General features: G+C 41.1%; 2 protein-coding genes across 2 annotated transcripts; both read right to left on the reverse strand.

The window, feature by feature from the left end:
• Nucleotides 1-775: 775 nt before the first annotated feature.
• agtr1a (angiotensin II receptor, type 1a) lies at nt 776-3,998 on the reverse strand. Its single transcript, XM_056235462.1, has 2 exons — nt 3,487-3,998; nt 776-1,920 (listed from the first exon to the last, which is right to left on the reverse strand). The coding sequence occupies exon 2, from the start codon at nt 1,869-1,871 to the stop codon at nt 795-797; it is 1,077 nt and encodes a 358-aa protein (XP_056091437.1). The 5' UTR covers nt 1,872-1,920; nt 3,487-3,998; the 3' UTR covers nt 776-794.
• Nucleotides 3,999-17,214: 13,216 nt separating this feature from the next.
• On the reverse strand, nt 17,215-18,683 carry LOC130070924 (zinc finger protein ZIC 1). The gene is made up of 3 exons (XM_056235507.1): nt 17,789-18,683; nt 17,516-17,679; nt 17,215-17,289 (listed from the first exon to the last, which is right to left on the reverse strand). The coding sequence occupies exons 1-3, from the start codon at nt 18,390-18,392 to the stop codon at nt 17,215-17,217; spliced, it is 843 nt and encodes a 280-aa protein (XP_056091482.1). The 5' UTR covers nt 18,393-18,683.
• Nucleotides 18,684-19,416: the final 733 nt, after the last annotated feature.

Below are 19,416 nucleotides of genomic sequence, written 5' to 3' on the forward strand. Positions count from 1 at the left end.
GATGGTAACCATGATAGCACAGCAGATGTGAAAATGACTATATCCTGTTGGACCCCATGACAATCTAATCCAGAGGTTTTCAAACTGGGACCCGTAGACCCCCAGGGGGCCACAAGGGAGTGCTAAGGGGATACTGTGGAAAAGTTTAGATTCATAGAGAATTAATAGATTAGAAACATAAAACTATTGGTGTTACAGAATAAAATACTTGTGGGTATAGAGTTAATAGAAACGTAAACGTACTGTTACTAGACAGTAAAGTGTCCAGATATACATATTAATATTTTTATTTATGTATAAATTCTAAATAGATTAATTATTATGCATGGGTCTTTACTGTACATGAATTATGAAGGATCATAAAAAACTTTGAAAACCCCTGGACTGATCAATAGGTCTATGAGACGCATGAACCAGGGTAACAGAGTACGTGATGAAACATAAAGGTATTTAAAAGAGACACTTTTTCAGCTTTGGTTGATGAAAAAAAAAAATGTATATATATATATATATATATAGATTCAGCATGTTATGGTCCCTTTGGCAGGCAAGGTGAAAAGTTGGTCATAAAATTGCTTTGACAAAATGCTGTAGGACAGAATTTACATAGACCAGCATATCAGTAATGACAGTTTGCAGTGTATTTACACTGAACTTACACACTATACCCTAAAAGACTTTTAGAAAGAGTAATCACTATAGTTTGTTCCCATTCCAGTATCAAGTGACAGAACACAATAAACAAGTTATCTTCTGAATTGAATCAATGATCCCTTCTTGTTTTCCTGGTTTTCTCATGTGGCTTTAGGTAGCGAGGAGGTTTTAATGACGGAGAGGTGGAAAGACTCCGTGGCTCGATACGAGAGAGAGCTCATCTTGGAGCTGAGGGTGGGGTGAGAGGCCACAGAAGTCGAGGAACACCTCAACAGCTTCAGCAAGTTCTTGCGAAAGTTCTTCCCAACAAAACCGTACAGGATTGGGTTCATACAGCTGTTGAAAAAGGCAATGCAAATGGTGAACGGCATTCCGGTGTCAATGATCTCAATGACATCGCAGTTGGTGATCACTTTCAGCAGAAGAAGCATGTCCATGAAGTTGAAGATCTGATGCGGTGCCCAGCAAAGGAAAAACGACAGCACAGCGGCGGCCAGCATGCTCAAGACCTCGTCCCCGTTCGATCTCGAATTCCTCTGAATGTCCCGCGCTTTGAGCAGAGCCCGACCGATCAGGCAGTAGCACGTGAGGATGATGGTGATAGGCAGAATGAACCCAAGAACACTCTTCATCAGACTGAGAGTTACCAGCACATTGGGAATATCTCCTTTGTCTAGGATGCCACATACAGTGACATTGATATTCTGGATCAAGTGGGTTTTACGGATAAGGGCTGTGGGCAGGCTTAAAAGAAAAGCAACTATCCAAACCAAGATGCACGTCACACGGGCGTAGACCACCGTACGGCACCGCCGGGACCGGACGGGATGAACGATCGCCAGATACCGGTCAATGCTGAGAGCGGTGAGGAAAAAAACACTAGTATATAGATTAAAGAGAACCATACCAGCAATGGCTTTACATAGGAAGCTTCCAAAAAGCCACTGGTAGCCTGTTGCGGTGTATATGGCCCAAATGGGCAGGGTTAGGAGGAAAGTCAAGTCTGACACGGCTAAGTTCAAAACAAATATGTTGGCAACAGTCTTCAGTTTCAAACAGAAGTAGATGACAGTGACTACCAGGCTGTTGCCTACAATTCCGATAATAAAGTTGCAGCTGTAGACTATGGGGATGAACATGAAGATGAATTTGTGGTTCCCGGTCATGTTACACGTGAGATTGAGTCCCAAATTACGGTTAGCAGTAATGTTGTCCATTTTGTAGACTTATTTTCACAGCCTAAAGAGTTGCATCAGTAAAGGAGCCCTGTAAGAGCAGAGTGGATAAAGATGGTTAATATGACAAAAATGTTCCATGCATTTTCTCAACAGGTTTTTTATATCCATTTGGAAGGTGCGATACTATACAACAAACACCAGATGTCTCTCTGCTAATATTATTTAATATGGGCCCCTGAATAAAAGTGAGGTGTTTTTTCCTCCTCCATATAAGCTCCATATTCTCCTATATTATACTCTATGAGCCATAAATCCTGATGTATGAAATATGATATTCAAAATCAAACACATATGCAAACGTTTCTTTGTCTGATTTAGATTGTCATTTAGATTCTGTCTAAATGTTCGAAAAATTGAATTAGATTTTTTGAACTATTTCATGTCAGATAGATGGATAGATGGATAGATGGATAGATAGATAGAATTAAGGCTGGTCACCCTCTCAAAGCTGCACCCACATCTGTACTATAATGGGAACGGGCTGCTTCTCTTGGGTGAACTTCTGACCTCTCCGAAAGGTCAAACATGTGTTTCTAGCTGGTTATATCTTATGAACGCTAGATTCTCGCCATCACAAAGGGAAGAGCAACATATTTTTTTTATTTTCAGATTTGATCTCTTCTTCCTACGAGCATACTTACTTCCTACGAGCATACTTAGACATTCGAAATGGCTTCATATCCAGTATGTTGATATATTAAATATGTTATGTCCATATTGTATGCTGTATGTAATGTATCATGAATAATTGTATCATAAATAACTGGTTTAAAGAAAACCTTTTTTTTTCTGGAATAACCCATCAAGGAAATTTCTTGGTAAGTGTAACTCGGCCAATAAAACTGAATTCTAATTCTGCATTTATTCCGTATTAGCATTTAAAATTGCGACAAACCACATATTATGTAAGCGACCAATAACAGAAGACATGGCATTCCAAGGTTCATGTCTTTTGAATATCACTCAATCTATTTTAATATGCTTATCAGACATCCGCTATTGCTCAGGAAGTTATGGCTAATAGAATACTGTAATTAATTATACCGATAAGAGATCTTTGTTTTTGTTTTCATTTATTTGTATTTTGGTTGTCTAAGAAAATCTTTGTCCTCCCTACAATGATGGATATGATCAGCCCTGTTAACAAAATTGAGTGAAGGAAAGTTTATGCATTCAAACTGTGATGGAGTAACAATAACATTAAAGTCCTCTGAAATTGTACTTACATTGACAGAGAATCTTAATGTGCTGAGCTGAACACATGAAACATTGACATCAATGGTAGGTTAGTAGTTGCAAAGGCACTGTAGGCTATATGACCAGACAGACAACAGAGCACACACACACACACACACACACACACACACACACACACACAAACATTAGATACTGCTTTATAGTTTAAAAAAATGCTATGAAACATTTACTGTGTGTTATCTGAAGGTAAAACATAATCTGAAATGCATGTTCTTTGTTAACTCACAAGCTTACTCATCTATTTGGGTTCTGATTAAATATTGTGATTGAAGGTAATAATTAGAAATATAATAACATAAAACCGTAGATAAAGACGGGGGGGAAAGGCAATTTTTACCTTTAGTGAATGTGACATCCAAGCTGCTCCATCAGTTCCAAAATGTAGCGTTTAGCTTTAAGAGATACGTCCTGACTCTCGGTCATGACAGAGTGCCCGGTGCATTTCCTCTACGCCCCTCTTATACCTCTCCCATAGTCCTACAACTACACCAGGGACCCACAGCGGGGGCTGCGCTGTGGGGGCCGGATACGTCCATGGTCATAAGCAAAAAGTGGGGGTGAGAGAGAGAGAGACCCTTGAGGGCAGAGACAGATTTTCCCATGATTTGTTTGGGCACCCTTTTCTCTTTAACATGAAATGTCCTGTTCTCTTTCCACACACTTGTAAACAAAATTTCTTCAATGGATTGTTTGGCAAAAAGCCTCAACATTAGCATATGACACATTAAATGATTATCCAAGCTTTAAGCACATAACAAAAAAGGTAAAAACTGGTATAGCGAGGCAGCATGGGCATTTACATGATTCATTCTGAGGGCTCTATATTAATGCATTTTATCAGGACGAGGTATTAAACCTGTGAAATGAACAGCTTAATATATAAATGGCCTTCTGTGAATATTAAAGCAAGCTCACATAGCTGAATAATAATGCATTCAGCCACTTTCATAAAGCATGAGGAAAACATATTGGACATTATGTTGATGTCTATTGTGAAAGAGACCAAGCAGGAAAAGAGTGATTCAGTGACATTACATGCTGCAGACAGAATCAAATAAGGTACTGGAATAAATACCATTGCAATGTTTTTAAATAGCGCTTTTCACATTATAACACACTATATTTTCCAAAGCACATATGAAGCCATGGACATTTTTTAAATAGTTTCTTTTAAGTACGAGTTTAAAACTACGTACTTTTTTTAGTGACTGTCTACTATTAATCTTTCCCTCATTTTTTGAGGCCTCTGGGGACTCCGGCCTCTGGTGCCTGTTTTACTAAGAACTCCCAAGGGCAATTCCAACTGCTTCATCATTGGTGTTTTCACTATTCCGCTGCAGGCCTTTCATCTCTTCCCTTAAACAGTCAGTCAAAGTGGCTAGTTTGCATGCAGCACTAAAGGTCTAGCGAACAAACAAAACTTAGTGATGTCATGACTAAAAGCAATTCAATTGTGAGAGAGTTGCTTTAAAATATGATTTCTCAACGTAATGAGAAACATCGTGCTAATCTGTTCCACTTTTAATGCAGCTATTTTGTACCAGAAATGCTGTAGAATGGAAACTTAACATTCAGAGCATCGGGAGACTTTCTCTCTAATGTTTGGACAAAAAAATACTACTACTAGATGTAACTAGAGGTGGCTCTAAATGGTACAGTATATAATTGAGAACATAATAGAATTTTGATTGTTTTTTTATGCAAAAAAAAGTGACAATAAATATGGTCAGTTTAACAGTGACACAAAAGGACTGCCCAGAGACAGAGAGTGCGGTGCATAAGTCTCATGGTAAGTGGATTACGTATTGCTGCATCAATAGAAGGCTAATTCAATACACTCATGTGCTCAAAAGTTAATGTTGCCTTCAGGGAGCAATGTGGATGCTGATGTCTGCAGTTCCCCTGCCACTATTAAGGATATTTATTCCACCTGTTTGTTTGGGTAAATGTTAAAGAGCACATATCTAATAGTAATCAGAATTCTGTTGATATAGTAATCAAAATGATGTTGATATTAAATATTGGATCTATTGTAAATGTAGTTTTAATCATAAAACAAGGGATAATGTACAATCAGACTGACTGTATACATTCATCTTGCTGACTAAACAACTACTCACCAAATGAATAAATAGGTGGGCATGAAATATTGAATCTTACTTGTATATTTAAGGAAAAATTGTTTATTACAATGTACAAAACAGAAAGTTGTGTCTAAGAATATAGCCTAGTGCAAATTCGGAAAAAACTTCTGTAGGCCTATATTACAGTCAGTTTTACTTGTTTCTGGGGGAATAAGCAACTAACTATATGGATGACGAGACAACTGGATGCCCGGATTGACCAATCAGAATCAAGTAGTGGAAAGAGCCGCGTAATAATGCTAAACAATCTTTTTTTTACATCAAGACGTATAACCTTACGACTAATTTAATGCAATCTCAGATGAAAATGAGATTTTTTAAATGATCTATAATAGCCTAGTCTAAAACTCACATCTCTGATTCCCATGCAGCTTTACCCTGGAGAGCACCACAGTTTGTCCACACCTAAATCAACATGGCCATCCCGAGGCGAAGCAAAAACCAAACACACCAACAAACCCTCAGGGACTTTTAAAGTTTGTTTGCATAGATATTTGAGATTTTCATGTTGTCTCCCAAAAACACATTTGTCCTCCTGATGGTGCTAATAAACAAATATGTAATATTTTACATAATATAGGTGTTGGATTTTTTCTTCTCAACTTAAACTACCGTAAGGCAGTAGGCCTATATGAAAAGAAGTAAAAGTCTAACCAATCTCTAGTCTAGAGGCAAACAAGAACGTTTAGCTAAAATATTTATAAATTATTTATTTACAATAGCCAATATATAAAACATTTGCCGTTGTTTACCTCAATGCCGGGTTATGAATTTGTCATACATGCTTGACATAACAACACGAGTCAGTCTTGGGGTCCTAACCTTTACCCTCTGCTGCCACTGCTGATGTGAGTCACATACATGAGAAAAACATCCTGGATGACACTACTGTACCATTCCCACCTTACTGTATATGTCCCACTTAGACTGCCACTGTGGAGCAAGGACATAGTGGTTCTCATGGAGGTACACAATATAAAGTCTAATGCAGACTTGGCAAGCACTGCATTATCTACTTAGGCCTATTGTTTAGGCTACTGCTCACATGCATTCCCCTCATGCAGTCTGCAGCTTTTGATATGCCTTGTTGCTCTTCTGTCAACACCAACTGAGGAATTCTGATGAAGAGCAGAGCCTCACTACCCAGAGTATCTCCTCCAATCACCCTATTCCTCAGTAAAGTCATGAGAGAATATTACACACACAAAGAATGGCAAATATATAAGCTGAGTCATGACGATATGCAAACACATAAATCGGCCTTCTCATGCTTTTAACTGCCCAGAGGAAATGTTTTATTGCTGAAAAGTTGCTCTTTTGTTACTCAGGGGACCTTTTAAATGTTTGTGGATGATCATTGTTTCAATTAGTTTTTCCCCAACAATTCCACAGATAAAATAAAAGATTATATAAAAAAAAGAAATACAGTAAGCACATACACAAATATTTTTTCATTTTTTTCATTACACAAGATATAATAAAAATTCTAAAAACTCAATAGAAGATGCATGTATGAGTATCTTGTTGGGAGGAGAAGTAGAAGACTTAAATGGATAGTTCACCCAAAAATTTTAATTCTGCAATCACTTACTGACTGAACACAAAATATAATATTTTAAAGAATGTTGGTAATCAAAAAGTTGACGGTAGCCATTGACTTCCATATAGGAAAAAAAATACAATGGAAGTCAATGGGGCCCATGAACTGTCTGGTTACCAACATTCTTCAAAATATCTTCTTTTGAGTTCAACAGAAGAAAGATACTCATACAGGTTTGGAACAACATGAGGGTGAGTAAACGACAAAATTTTCATTTTTGTGTGAACTATCCCTTTAAGCACAAGTTTCCATTAGCTCTGTATTTATCTCATTGGTGTCTTGCAAAAAACAAAAATACATATATTAAAAAGATGGTCCTATCTGGGGAAGTTAATCAAGTTTCAGTCTATCAGGAGCAGACTAGATGTTATTGTTACTAACATTAGGGCATCGTTGTTATTGTCCTATTGTAATTATGCTAGTCACCATGGAATCAAAATGGACAATTCTTGTTTTTTATGGAATATTGCAGCATTTGTAAAAAAAAAATTGTTTATCCATGCACATCATTCATTTTATTTACTTCATGTCCTCGTAATCAAAATAACTTCCCCTCACTCTTGCAGTGACATCTCTTTTCTGATGTTGTTTACTGGCGTGAGGGCGGGACAACCTGTCACTCACATGACATCCCAGCAACAGCAAACCACAACCATACAATCAGTTTCTGATGGACAAAATCAAGTCACATCCTACATTTTTTCTTGTTCGAGAAGCCGTTTCACTCAGAAATACATCACAAGAGGGATGAAAAGACTATCGCATCTTCTGTTCTCTTACGAGAGGTTCTCTCGTACTGCGTAATATCTTACGCTAGGGGAAAACCTCTTTTCTACGAGATATTGAAGACAAAATTTTGAATTAATGTAAAACGCATTGCGGCAGCATGCAGACATAGGCAAGACCGCTCGCGTGTCTATTGGCTGTCCTGCGGCAACTGCAGCAGCCAATCGAGAAAGGTCCTTGGTGACGTCAGATCCAATGGGGGCGCTTCGCACCCACTACGTCATGTCCCGCCGAGATGGGCGTGGCCTGGGCCTATAAATACAGCTCGATGGGCTTATATAATCAGATTTTTCATCTCTTCAGCGAAGCTCACGCATCGCAGGATCCTGAGTGAAGAAGCCGTGCCGTCTGAAAAAAAGCCTTCTGCTGGACAAGCCTTTGCATCTGAAGCCGCTGGCCTTCATCTCGCCGCCTTCAGTCGCCATATCTGTTACACTTTCCGGCGCATATATCCTTTGACTCTGCTGCATGTGTGTTCGCTGCCGCGACTCACACACTCTCTCTCTCTCTCTTAAAAGAGCTAGCGTCTTTTTAAAGAGGTCTCATTCTTGTGGCTCGTGCCGAGCCGCACTCAGTGACGGGGACCACCATGTCATCTGAGTTTCCTGCCTGGGTGAGAATCATGCAGCTCTCGCGCTCGCTGACGGCGGCTGCCATCATTGCGAGCTATTGCCTATGGCAACTCTGAGGACTCGCCTGGCTTTTTTCTCAGAGACTGCACCTCCACCCGCTATAGTGCCGCGCCGTAAAAAACGCCGCACTCAGTGGGTCCCCGAGCCTTCTCCAGCATGCGAAAGCTCGCCGGTTCGCCCGCCAGCTTCGCCAGCTTCACTCGGGTCGCTCACCGACAGACAGCGCCCGCTGTCTGCCGTCCGCCGCCGCCGCTTCCGCCATTGATGACGACGAGCCAGCTGCATCTGTAGAGGAGGCCAGCTGCTCTATCCTGGCGTCGGACAGTGAGGATTGGGCGAGCTCTGTGGATCTTTCCCCTCTGCCCGCGAGTCATCAGGGAAGCGGGCCAGCATCGAGTCAGAGCTGATACGTCTGCTCTCACAGGCCGTGGCGAGCCTCGGCCTCAAGTGGGAGGCGCCCGCGCAGCCCGCGCACAACAGGCTGGATGGATGTTTCCTGAAAAGGGACCGCGCCCCGCCGTCTTCTAGGCCCGCGCCTTTTCTTCCTGAGCTTCATGAAGAAGTCGCGAAGTCCTGGAACGCCCCCTTCTCAGCCAGAGTGCGCACCTCTTTCTCAGCAGCATTCTCCGTGGTGGACGGTGCTAAAGACAGAGGATACCTCTCTCTTCCTCCAGTGGAAGAAGCTGTAGCGGCCCATCTTTGCCTGCCCTCTGCTGGACAGCGAGCTAAGACGGCGCTACCTTCTAAAGCTTGCTGTGTTACTTCCTCCATGCACAGTCGCGCTTATGCCGCCGCTGGGCAAGCTGTATCGGTATTAAACTCGATGGCCGTGATGCAAATCTTCCAAGCCGACGTTCTCCAAAAACTTGATGAGGAAGGGCCGGAAGCTATCAGCGTGCCGGATTTGAGGAGTGCTACGGACCTGGCCCTTCGCGCCGCAAAATCTGCTGCACAGGCCATGGGGCGGAACATGGCTTCTCTCACCGCCCAAAACAGCCATCTGCTCGAAGCTCTCAGCCGCAGCCGCAGCCCGCCACCGCCGCTTCACAGCGCCGTCAAGCCCGGGACCAGAGACCACGCTCTCGCTCTGCCGGCCGCCGCCCCCCTCTGCGTGGGCCCCAGCCGAAGATTGAGATAAAGCCCGAGGCCTCAAAGTCTTCCTACCCCTCCTAGGAAAACGACAGTGTTCAAGTCTCGCCGCGGCCAGACTTCCACCGAAACTTCTCGCTCGTTCAGTTCCATAAAATGCGACTGTTCCAGTGTATTCTGCAGTAAACAAGCCGGTACCACAGCCCGCTTGCCTGCACACAAAAGCGCGCCCCCCGCCTCAAACGCTGCAAGCACAGCGTTTATGCTACAGCACACCGAAGCTCTCCGGTCGCCACTATGTTGCGGCCAAAGCCCAGATCTAATTCTACTCCTAGCTATTCATGCAAATGCGTGGGCAAAGCTTCCCGGGGTATCAGAATGGGTGCTGAACACTATAAAAAGAGACTATTCACTGCAGTTCGCTCGTTGTCCCCGCCGCGGGTCGAAACTACGGTAAAAACCGAAGTAGCCCATCTACTTCGAGCTGAAATAGCGAAACTATTGAGCAAAGGGGCCATAGAGCCTTTATATCAAGCTCAGAGCGAAGGGGGCCTATACAGCAGATATTTTCTGGTACCGAAAAAAGACGGGGGTCTCAAACTCATTCCAGATCTAAGACAGCTGAACAAAGTGCTTGTGAAACGCCAGTTCAGAATGCTCACAACCAGGAAAATCCTTGCGCAGATTTGCAAACAGGACTATTTTATGTGAATAGATCTGAAGGACGCGTATTTCCAAATACAAATAGCGTCACGTCACAGGCGATTCTTGAGATTCGCCTTCGAGGGCCAGGCATATGAATACACAGATCTACCGTTCGGCCTGTCCCTACAATGTGCATGGACGTGGCTCTCGCACCCCTGAAACTTCGGGGCATGCGAGTTTTGAACTACTTGGACGACAGGCTGATTCTAGCTCGATCACACTCAGAGCTCATAGAACACAGGACCATATTACTCGAACATCTCGAGAATCTAGGTCTTAAAGTCAATTGGGCGAAAAGTTTGCTGTCTCCCAGTCAGAGAATATCTTTTCTGGGCACAGAACTGGACTCGCCATCTCAGACAGCGCGACTGTCACCAGAGCGCAGACTGAACATTCAGCGCATCACGAAATCCTTCCGCTGCGGCACTATAGTCCTGCTCAAAAGGTTTCAGAAAATGCTGGGTCTCATGGCCTCAGCATCATCAGTACTCCAGTTGGGTCTGCTTTGCATGCGCCCGCTGCAGTTATGGCTAAAAGCGCGAGTACCACCTCAGGCATGGGCCTCCGGTCTGTTTCGCCTCAAGGTCGATCAGAAATGCGTCTCAGCTCTGAAACCTTGGAGAGCGATCAACTGGTATCAGTCAAGTGTAAACCTGGGGACTTCCTTGAGTGTGAAGGTCATGTCCACGGACGTCTCCATCTCGGGATGGGGAGCGCTGCTCGAGGGCAGACCGTTCTTTGGCCGATGGTCAGAACGAGAGAAGTTCCTACACATAAACTGTCTAGAAATGATGGCAGTCGGCAACGCGCTGAGGCGTCCCAAGAAAACGCTCACTGTCCGAAGTTTTTCTCCAAGAGCAGGGATGCGTTGGCCCACGTCTGGCCCCGCTGCCCACTCTATGCTTTTCCCCCCGTCTCGCTCCTGCCACGGGTATTGGAACGAATCAGGGAAAAGGGATGCTGAGTGCTACTTGTGGCTCCGCTCTAGAAAAACCAGGCTTGGTTCTTGGCTCTCAGGCCAAGGGCTCGATTTGGCACCCTCGCCCGGAGCTGTGGTCCCTGCATGCATGGGCCATCAACGGGTACCCGCTAACCTCCCGAAGGGAGTGTTAAACATGATCACGCAGGCTAGAGCCCCGTCTACTAGACGACTCTATTCCTCAAAATGGTCTGTGTTTTCTGGCTGGTGCAAAGTGTGAGGCTTTTCACCCCTAGACTGCGGGGTTACGGAAGTTCTCTCCTTCCTTCAAGAGCTACTGGATAAGGGCAGAACCCCATCCACGCTCAAGGTTTATGTGGCGGCCATAGCAGCGTTTACTAAACCCGCGACTGCCCAGTCACTGGGGAAGAACGATCTAGTCATCTGCTTCCTTAAGGGAGTTAAGAGGCTGAATCCTCCCAGACCCCCCTCAGTCCCCATGTGGGACCTTTTGGTTTTGGAAGCCATGAAAGGTGCCCCATTCGAGCCAATCCACTTGTCGGACATGAAACATTTGTCGTTCAAAACAGTGTTTCTTATGGCTCTCGCTTCAGTGAAGCGCATAGGGGATTTACAAGCGCTCTCAGTAAGCGCAACGTGTATGGAATTTGGGCCAAATGACTCGAAGGTCATACTCAAACCAAGACACGGGTACGTGCCTAAATCCCTCAACACACCGTTCAGGGCTCAGGTTATTTCCCTGTCTGCCCTACCGGTTTACAACGAGGAAAAGGATGCGAGCTTCCTTTGCCCAGTCAGGGCATTAAGAGCTTATGTGTCTCGCTCGTCTGTTTTCAGACAGACTGAGCAGCTATACGTTTCGTTCAGCGGACATGCTAAGGGACTAACCGCATCGAAACAGAGCCTATCCAGGTGGATAGTTGATGCCATAGCGCTGGCCTACACTTCTAAAGGCTTACAGTGTCCTTTGGGTGTTAGAGCGCACTCCACAAGAGGCATGGCCTCGTCGTGGGCTTGGTCTAGCGGGATTACCTTGCAGGATATCTGTATGGCGGCCTAGCTGGGCCTCGCCATCTACATTTATAAGGTTTTATAACCAAGAGGTTCCCGCCTTACAGGCTAAACTACTATCAGTCTAAAGATCAGTACTGTCTGCCCCGTTGCTTCGGCTCAGAATACTGAAACCGCTTGAGCACCGCTCATTGATCGATAAAATAACCCCATGGGCAATGAGTAAGACCCATACCATTACCCAGTTCAGGCCGAACATTTTCACCCTGGCTGTGTGAAACACTGTTGATGTGGTTAGCTCCCTTAGGATGCTACTTATTCCCTTAGGATGCTACTTATTGGGAATGACGCTTCTAACCTCTCCTCAGACTCGCTGTCCCTGGGGATTATACACTATATGACTTTGGTGTTGGACCCCAGCACGCACGGCGTTTTACTTTGTGTTCCCCTAGCGTAAGATATTATGCAGTGCGAGAGAACCTCTCGTAAGAGAACGTACTCGGTTACTAACGTAACCTCGGTTCTCTCTAGAAGAGGGAACAAGTACTGCGTATCTTTGCCGTGCCTGCAACATGCTCTGGTTCGCTTCGGCGATGAAAAAACAGATTATATCAGCCCATCGAGGTGTATTTATAGCCCCAGGCCACGCCCGTCTCGGCGGGACGTGACGTAGTGGGCGCGAAGCGCCCCCATTGGATCTGACGTCACCAAGGACCTTTCTCGATAGGCTCCTGCAGTTGCCGCAGGACAGCCAATAGACACGCGAGCCGTCTTGCCTATGTCTGCAGCATGCTGCCGCAACGCGTTTTACATTAATTCAAAATTAAGGATAATTTTTGGCTTCAATATCTCGTGGAAAAGAAGTTTTCCTGTGGCGTAAGATATTACGCAGTACTCGTTTCCTCTTCTAGAGAGAACTGAGGTTACGTTAGTAACCGAGTACGTTTTATGCCAACTTTAACATACTAAATTTTCATTTGAAAATCATCTATGTAAAATGTACACTAGTTATTTGGACTGAGGAGGCTACACATTAAAATGAATCAGAGAGCTGCGCTGACTGAACATATACAGACTTCAAAGAACATCCTGAAAAGCAGATGAGATGGACTGAGCTGGATATTCACCAGTTATGATTTGTCTTAATTATTCTTTGTAACATTATCTTTCCATGTTTATTTTTACTACTTTCCAGTCATTCTGAATTTATTCCTATCATCATTCCATTTTTATTTTCATCCTTAAAGAATAAAATAAAAGGGGTGGGATGAAGGTCAAAGTTTTTGTAATTAAATTATATGGTTAGAGGTTTCTTGTTCAAACGACCTCTAACATATATGTGAAAACTCAAAGAAGGGAATCACCAGGAAGGTTTATTTTAGAACAAGTATGTTTTTATTTTCTCAGTTTTATGTGGCCCAATCATTGTCAATTACCATACATATGAGGAAATTTAAAAAAGCCTCAAATCCCAGAAGTCAGCCACGCAGAATTGTTTGAGGGACTGAGAGCACAACAAGCTGACCAGTGTTTGACTCGACAAGACAAACAGAATGTTTATTTATTTTCGCTCTATTCCAGTTCAGCTGTAAAACAGAAGCTGCCACTTGAAATCATACTATTTACTATGTGACCATGATAGAAGAGTAGTTTTGTTTCTGTTGTCAAGTCAGGTTTATAATATCTACTGTTAAACAGCTGGCTTTTACTTCAGGGAAGCCATAACGTACAGTACTACAAACAATATGATGTATGACCATCTGACGTCATGAAGCCTCCACCTGCCAGTCCTCTTTATCACGTACACTCATCAGTCACCATCAGGAAAGTGCAGCAGCCCTTCATGCTCTGCTGTTACTGTAACCAAATCAAGCTCACTAATGGATGTCTAAACCGTATGGAGAAGAGGGCCCGAGGCTTCAAACAGACTTTCAATTACTTCTGCACTGGTTACTTATGTCTTTTGTTCGTTATCACAGCTGTCAGGTTTGTCACCACACAGAAGCACCTTTGACTGGAGACCTCATCAATGTACACTGTTACAATGTTATATTATGTGGGTTGCTTTTCCAAAGGCTAACCTGAATTATGGTCAATGACGAATGGATGTAATTGTTTGAAATTGAATTAAAAATGTACCATGTTAAAACAAACAATTAGATTTAATGACTGGTCTAACAATCAAGATTAAAAGTAATTAAAAAATATATCATGTCAAGAATATCAAAATGTTTTTTGGTTACTCTGTTTGATCTTAATAAAAGTGTCTTTTCATAAAAGTCAGACTTTCATTTTTTTTTTTTTTTTGACACACAGTCATGTGGGTCTAAAGATGTGTTATTTTAATGATTTTATGGTTTTCTTGTCACATGGCAAAATAATGACTTCCTTAATTTTGGTTATGCCACACTGACTGTCTTTTTCACCAAACAGTTGCATTACATTTTTAAGTACAATCACCTTACCTTGGCTGTATAAGTCATTTCAGTTGCATCTTGTATAACTTAAAGTTGAGTTAATGTTAAAAACATATGCTGTCATGGCCTCATTTTAACAGTGTATACTGTATAGTCTATGTGAACGTGATTTCACCAATTGCAACATGTTGATCCTGGAACACCATTCCAATCAACCAATATTTGAGGGACAAGTTTACAGTTTGTTTCAAGTTTAGGGTTACAACCAGGGTTAGGTGCTTCTACATCAGTGTTATTAACCTATCATTTCCCTTTGATTTTAGGGATACATTAGGGTAGGCTTAGGTTTAGGGATGGGGATGGGGTTAGGACTAAATTTTCAGACCGGAATGTTGTTCCAGAAATCAACAAAATGTCGACCCAGGAACATATTGCACTTGGTAAAATCACAGTTGTTTTATTAAAACTCTCATATTAGAAAGTGCTCTATAAATAAAGTAGAGTTGAGATGAGAAGTACTGATTACCTAATATTTTGATTTTGCAAATAAATAAATAAATAAATATATCACACTACACATGATCAAGATTGCCTCATTATAATATTAGGATAAAAAAAAACGTAAAATGCCTGTTTTGACATGTAACAGTCATTTTCATATATGAGTTCAGTAGTGCAAGTTTTACATCCGAGATCATCTCTATTTCAGCCAGTTTTGAAATAATGTTTGATCCTTCCTGTCATAGCAAGAACTGTCTCACCTCTGCCACCATGTGGCTCCCTGTATGTAGACAGTTTTACAAGTCAAGTTTCTAACAAACTTTTAATTCTAACAAACGTTTGTTAACAGTAACCATATAGTGAACACATTAACATCTGCACTGATGCTGTAGAGTGTGATTTTAAGAGCTATAGTACTCAGGAAACACTCAAGGGAAAAACATCAATCAATGAAGTATGCAAATGACATCTGAAGGCCCGTCATATACTGCTGGAAATGAGAAATGCATGCAGGTATTTCTGACAGCTGCACATTGAAATGACAGCTGCAGCTTTAACTGTTCGGTCCAGTGGGAGAACCTTTCAAATGAGAATCGCTGGGGATCACTCTTAAAAAGTTTATTTTTATTTTTATCATGTATAGTCCCGTGACCCTGCAGAGGATAAAGCGGTTTGGAGAATGGATGGATGTAGCAACTGGACTTAATATGTCCTTTTTGAATTGATATAAAATTATTTATAAAATAGTAAATATAAAACACATTCATACAGCATGTTAACTAGCCTGCATGTGTGCAGTTACACTGAATAGTTTAGAACCATTAGTATAGGCTAACCTACTGGACCTTATAGGACCTAATCACATTCACAATCTCAAGATTGTGTTCCCGAATTCTACAAAGAATCCAAACATAATTATTCTATCGCACAGGAATTGAAATTTAAGTTCAGTTTAAATTAAATGTAGCCTGATGCTAATGTATTAGAGGCTTTTATCCACAGAGAGATTAGCCTGTCCTTATCAACACAATTACTGCTGACATCAGAGACACCAGATCAATGCGCGGGTGATTTATTCTGTCTAGGTGAACAGAACACGTTGTCTTTTCCAGAATCACCCTCATCTAATGTTATGACTATGAGCAGCACATTAGCATTCCAATTTACCTTTCGTTATAGCTGTGTCATTTACAATGCTCTTAATTGTGTGCCTAATCAAAAATGTTCGGAAGGAAACTGAAATGTGCCTTTTCATGTTTTATTACACTTGAAGAGAACATGATCACTTTACAAGACAACAACAAAGTTCAGATGATTCTGCATTAAAACATGTTCTACATTTGTGTTGAGATTTGTGTTTTAGTTACTGACAGGTAACACATTTTCGTTCATGACAAATATCACATGCTAACGTGCAACTTATAAGATTCTAACATGCAAACTGTTTTTAGTTGTCAAATTTGATGCTTATTAAATATATTATTTCACTTTTCATTAACATTTCATGTAACTGTACAGTAAAATGTTAAATGGACCGTTTTTGGAAGTAAAAAAGAACAAATAGTCTTATAATCATCAAATCATCTTATAATTTACAGTGAAAAAGCTGTAAACGGACATTCCCCGAATTCACCGTGTGACAGCTCACACATTTGATGTTCATTTAAATAATTATGTTTTAGAATTATGTTTCAGTATCAGTTAGGTTATGTTAGATATTTTGTTAAATTAATGTTTATTGTATTATTTTAGTGTAATTTGTGTTACCATGATGGTGTTTAGTATTTGTATGTATGACACTGCATATTAGTCTTCTATAAATTAATATTTACCTCAGCTGCTTGTCATGACCTGTGATTCTTCAGGTGGCTTTTCCTCTTTACCACGTGTTATTATGGTGCATGTCAGTATATACTAAAAGTACAAAATAGATTTTAGTAGCAGCATAGACTTGCTACTTCAGCGGACAAGAGGTAAATACATTTTAAATGTTTTTCCCCTCCAAATTAGTTTTAAGTTGTAAAATTTACAGGGTGTTTGTTCAGCCACAGCTACCAGATTTGTCAAATTTCATTGCTGGATAATCAATCAAATTACAGTAATTGTTTTTCTCCGTGTACATTATTTAATTATATAATTATTCATCAGGTGTGGAACGTCATTTTCTCTTTAACACTTATTTCTGACAAAAATGGATATGAAAAAAAGGTACTTTTTTGTACAAGAGCACACCTTAAATATTATTTGAAAAAGGCTGGATCTCTATAGCTGGTCACATAGCTGTTCTGAGTGTATTCCATGACTGGCAGATGGACCTGCAGTGATGAAAAAGAGAGAGAAAAGATAGAAATGCAAATAGAAAGTTAAAGTGAGAGTTAAAGTATTTCTAACTTATTAACATAATATATCATTCAGTTATTGAATCACAAAGTACATTTTATATTTTATGTCAGCACAATTTGGATAGAAAAATAGATTGTGTAAAACGACTTATATAAACTTATAAGATAAAATATATAACAAATGTAAGTTATAACTTACCTTTGTGTGTTTTCTGAGGGAGCTGGCATGAGAGTATGATTTATAGCAGTACATGCAAATGTATTGTTTGTCAGATGAGTGGACACGTATGTGCTTTTGTTTATCACTGCTGTTTGCAAAACGCCTTTCGCAGGCCTCAAAAGGGCATCTGAAAGGTTTTTCACCTGGAACAAAAGATTTTAAAAATGAAATGATATCATGAGAATTAAAATCCCTTCATGTAACATCAACAAAAATATGGTAAAAAAGCAGGAATAACAAATAAAGTGTCACCTGTATGTGTCCTTTCATGAATTTTCAGGTTTTCCGCCCGTGCAAACTCTCTTCCACATCCGAAGGAGCACTGAAAGGGCTTTTCACCCGTGTGGACTCTCAGGTGATTGATCAGTTTGTACTTGGCCTTGAATGGATTCCTTTGACGGGAACAATCTTCCCATAAACATATGTAACTGGTTTGCCCTGACACATGCTCCGCTGTCAGATGAGAGATGAGCTCCTTCATTGTGCAGTAGGTTTTCTTACAGCACTGTTGCTCCAGCCACTGGCAGGTGAACCTCGACATGTTCGTGTTCAAACTGATCTCTGGTCTGTCTGCGTTTGAGCCGTTGAACATAATACTTTCTCCTCGTATCTGTCCATTCTGTGTGGTGTAAAGCTCTTCTGTTGGAGTCAAGTGTGTATAACCGTCCTCCACGACAGAAGAATACCCGTCCGTACAGATTAAAGAATCATGCTGTCCCCAAGAAACTTCCAAAAAACTCTCGTTACACTGCAAAAGATCCACGGTGGATGACATCATCATCTGTCCATCACAAATGCTATAGACATCAGCGGTATTATCCATAAACATCTGAAAACAAGAGCTGAACGCAGCCATATTGTACAAGTTGTAATATAATGCAGAGCGTTTGTTGTAACAGGTTTTTTTGTAGGCCTCCAATTATAAGTTCACTGCGACGTTCATCCATGAATCTGTGCGGATCTCAATGGCTCTTTGATCCTTCTGAGAAAATGTTTAGATTATGTGACGAGGCTTGGAAAGAAGGTGATTTATACAGTACGTTTAACACGCGGATGATTTCAATTCCCAAGACTCTCTTCGTTTAGCATCTGTGTCCTTGTCATTCATCAAAAAATAATTAAATAATCTGAAGACACAAGAGTATGTCTCAAATACACATTCAATATAAACTAAGCAAAGTGATCATTATACAAAAACCGACATCACACCTTTGGGCATCCATTTGTCCAGCAGCATCCCCAATTACATTTCAAATGAGGTCACAGGTCAATACCAATGACAGTAAGTCACAATAGGATTCAAACATAGCTTTTTATTTAACTCAAACAGATGCAAGAGGCCATTTCATTCAGAATAAAACTCATAACATCGAGAGTCCTGCTTCTATCAGTTGCTAATACAGTGGTTCTACCCATTCACTCTCAGGGTGAAAAACTGCATTATATGACGAATATCCGTAATGTTTTATTTTCTTGTGTCATAGTGTGGGAATTGGAGAACTATTGTACAATTTACAAAACAAACGAACAAAACTCAAACTGCCCAACAACAAAACGAGAATCAAAACCAAAACTTCTGCCTAAACTAAGATTTACGACTCGTACTTTAACAGTGATTACTCTACATATAAAGCGTACTAGTGTCAAACTTCTCTGTATAAAAAAAAACCCAAGTAAATCCCAGTGGTTTGCTATTTGTTTAGGACGGACTGTAAACAGGATATAAACGTAAGGTATAAATTACGCACCTTATAAACACCACATATCCAGTGACTATTTGGTATAACAAAGCTTCTGAATTGCATAGGGAAAAATCAGCACATCCTCTTATGTGTTTAAAACTGATTTATAAAAGTGAGACATTTCAGCGATTCAGGCCT

Source organism: Rhinichthys klamathensis, unplaced genomic scaffold (genome assembly GCF_029890125.1).
Source record: "Rhinichthys klamathensis goyatoka isolate OS25496 unplaced genomic scaffold, OSU_Roscu_1.1 h1tg000422l_1, whole genome shotgun sequence".
In the NCBI taxonomy this organism is placed as follows: Eukaryota; Metazoa; Chordata; class Actinopteri; order Cypriniformes; family Leuciscidae; genus Rhinichthys; species Rhinichthys klamathensis.

What these genes read in the sequence shown, in the direction of transcription:
- agtr1a (XM_056235462.1), bottom strand. Translation starts at nt 1,871, where the DNA reads ATGGACAACATTACTGCTAACCGTAATTTGGGACTCAATCTCACGTGT.
- LOC130070924 (XM_056235507.1), bottom strand. Translation starts at nt 18,392, where the DNA reads ATGGCTGCGTTCAGCTCTTGTTTTCAGATGTTTATGGATAATACCGCT. An exon ending in TCATGAAAGGACACATACAG is followed by an intron (nt 17,680 to 17,788) that starts GTGACACTTTAT and finishes CTTTTGTTCCAG; the next exon opens with GTGAAAAACCTTTCAGATGC. An exon ending in CCCTCAGAAAACACACAAAG is followed by an intron (nt 17,290 to 17,515) that starts GTAAGTTATAAC and finishes TCATCACTGCAG; the next exon opens with GTCCATCTGCCAGTCATGGA.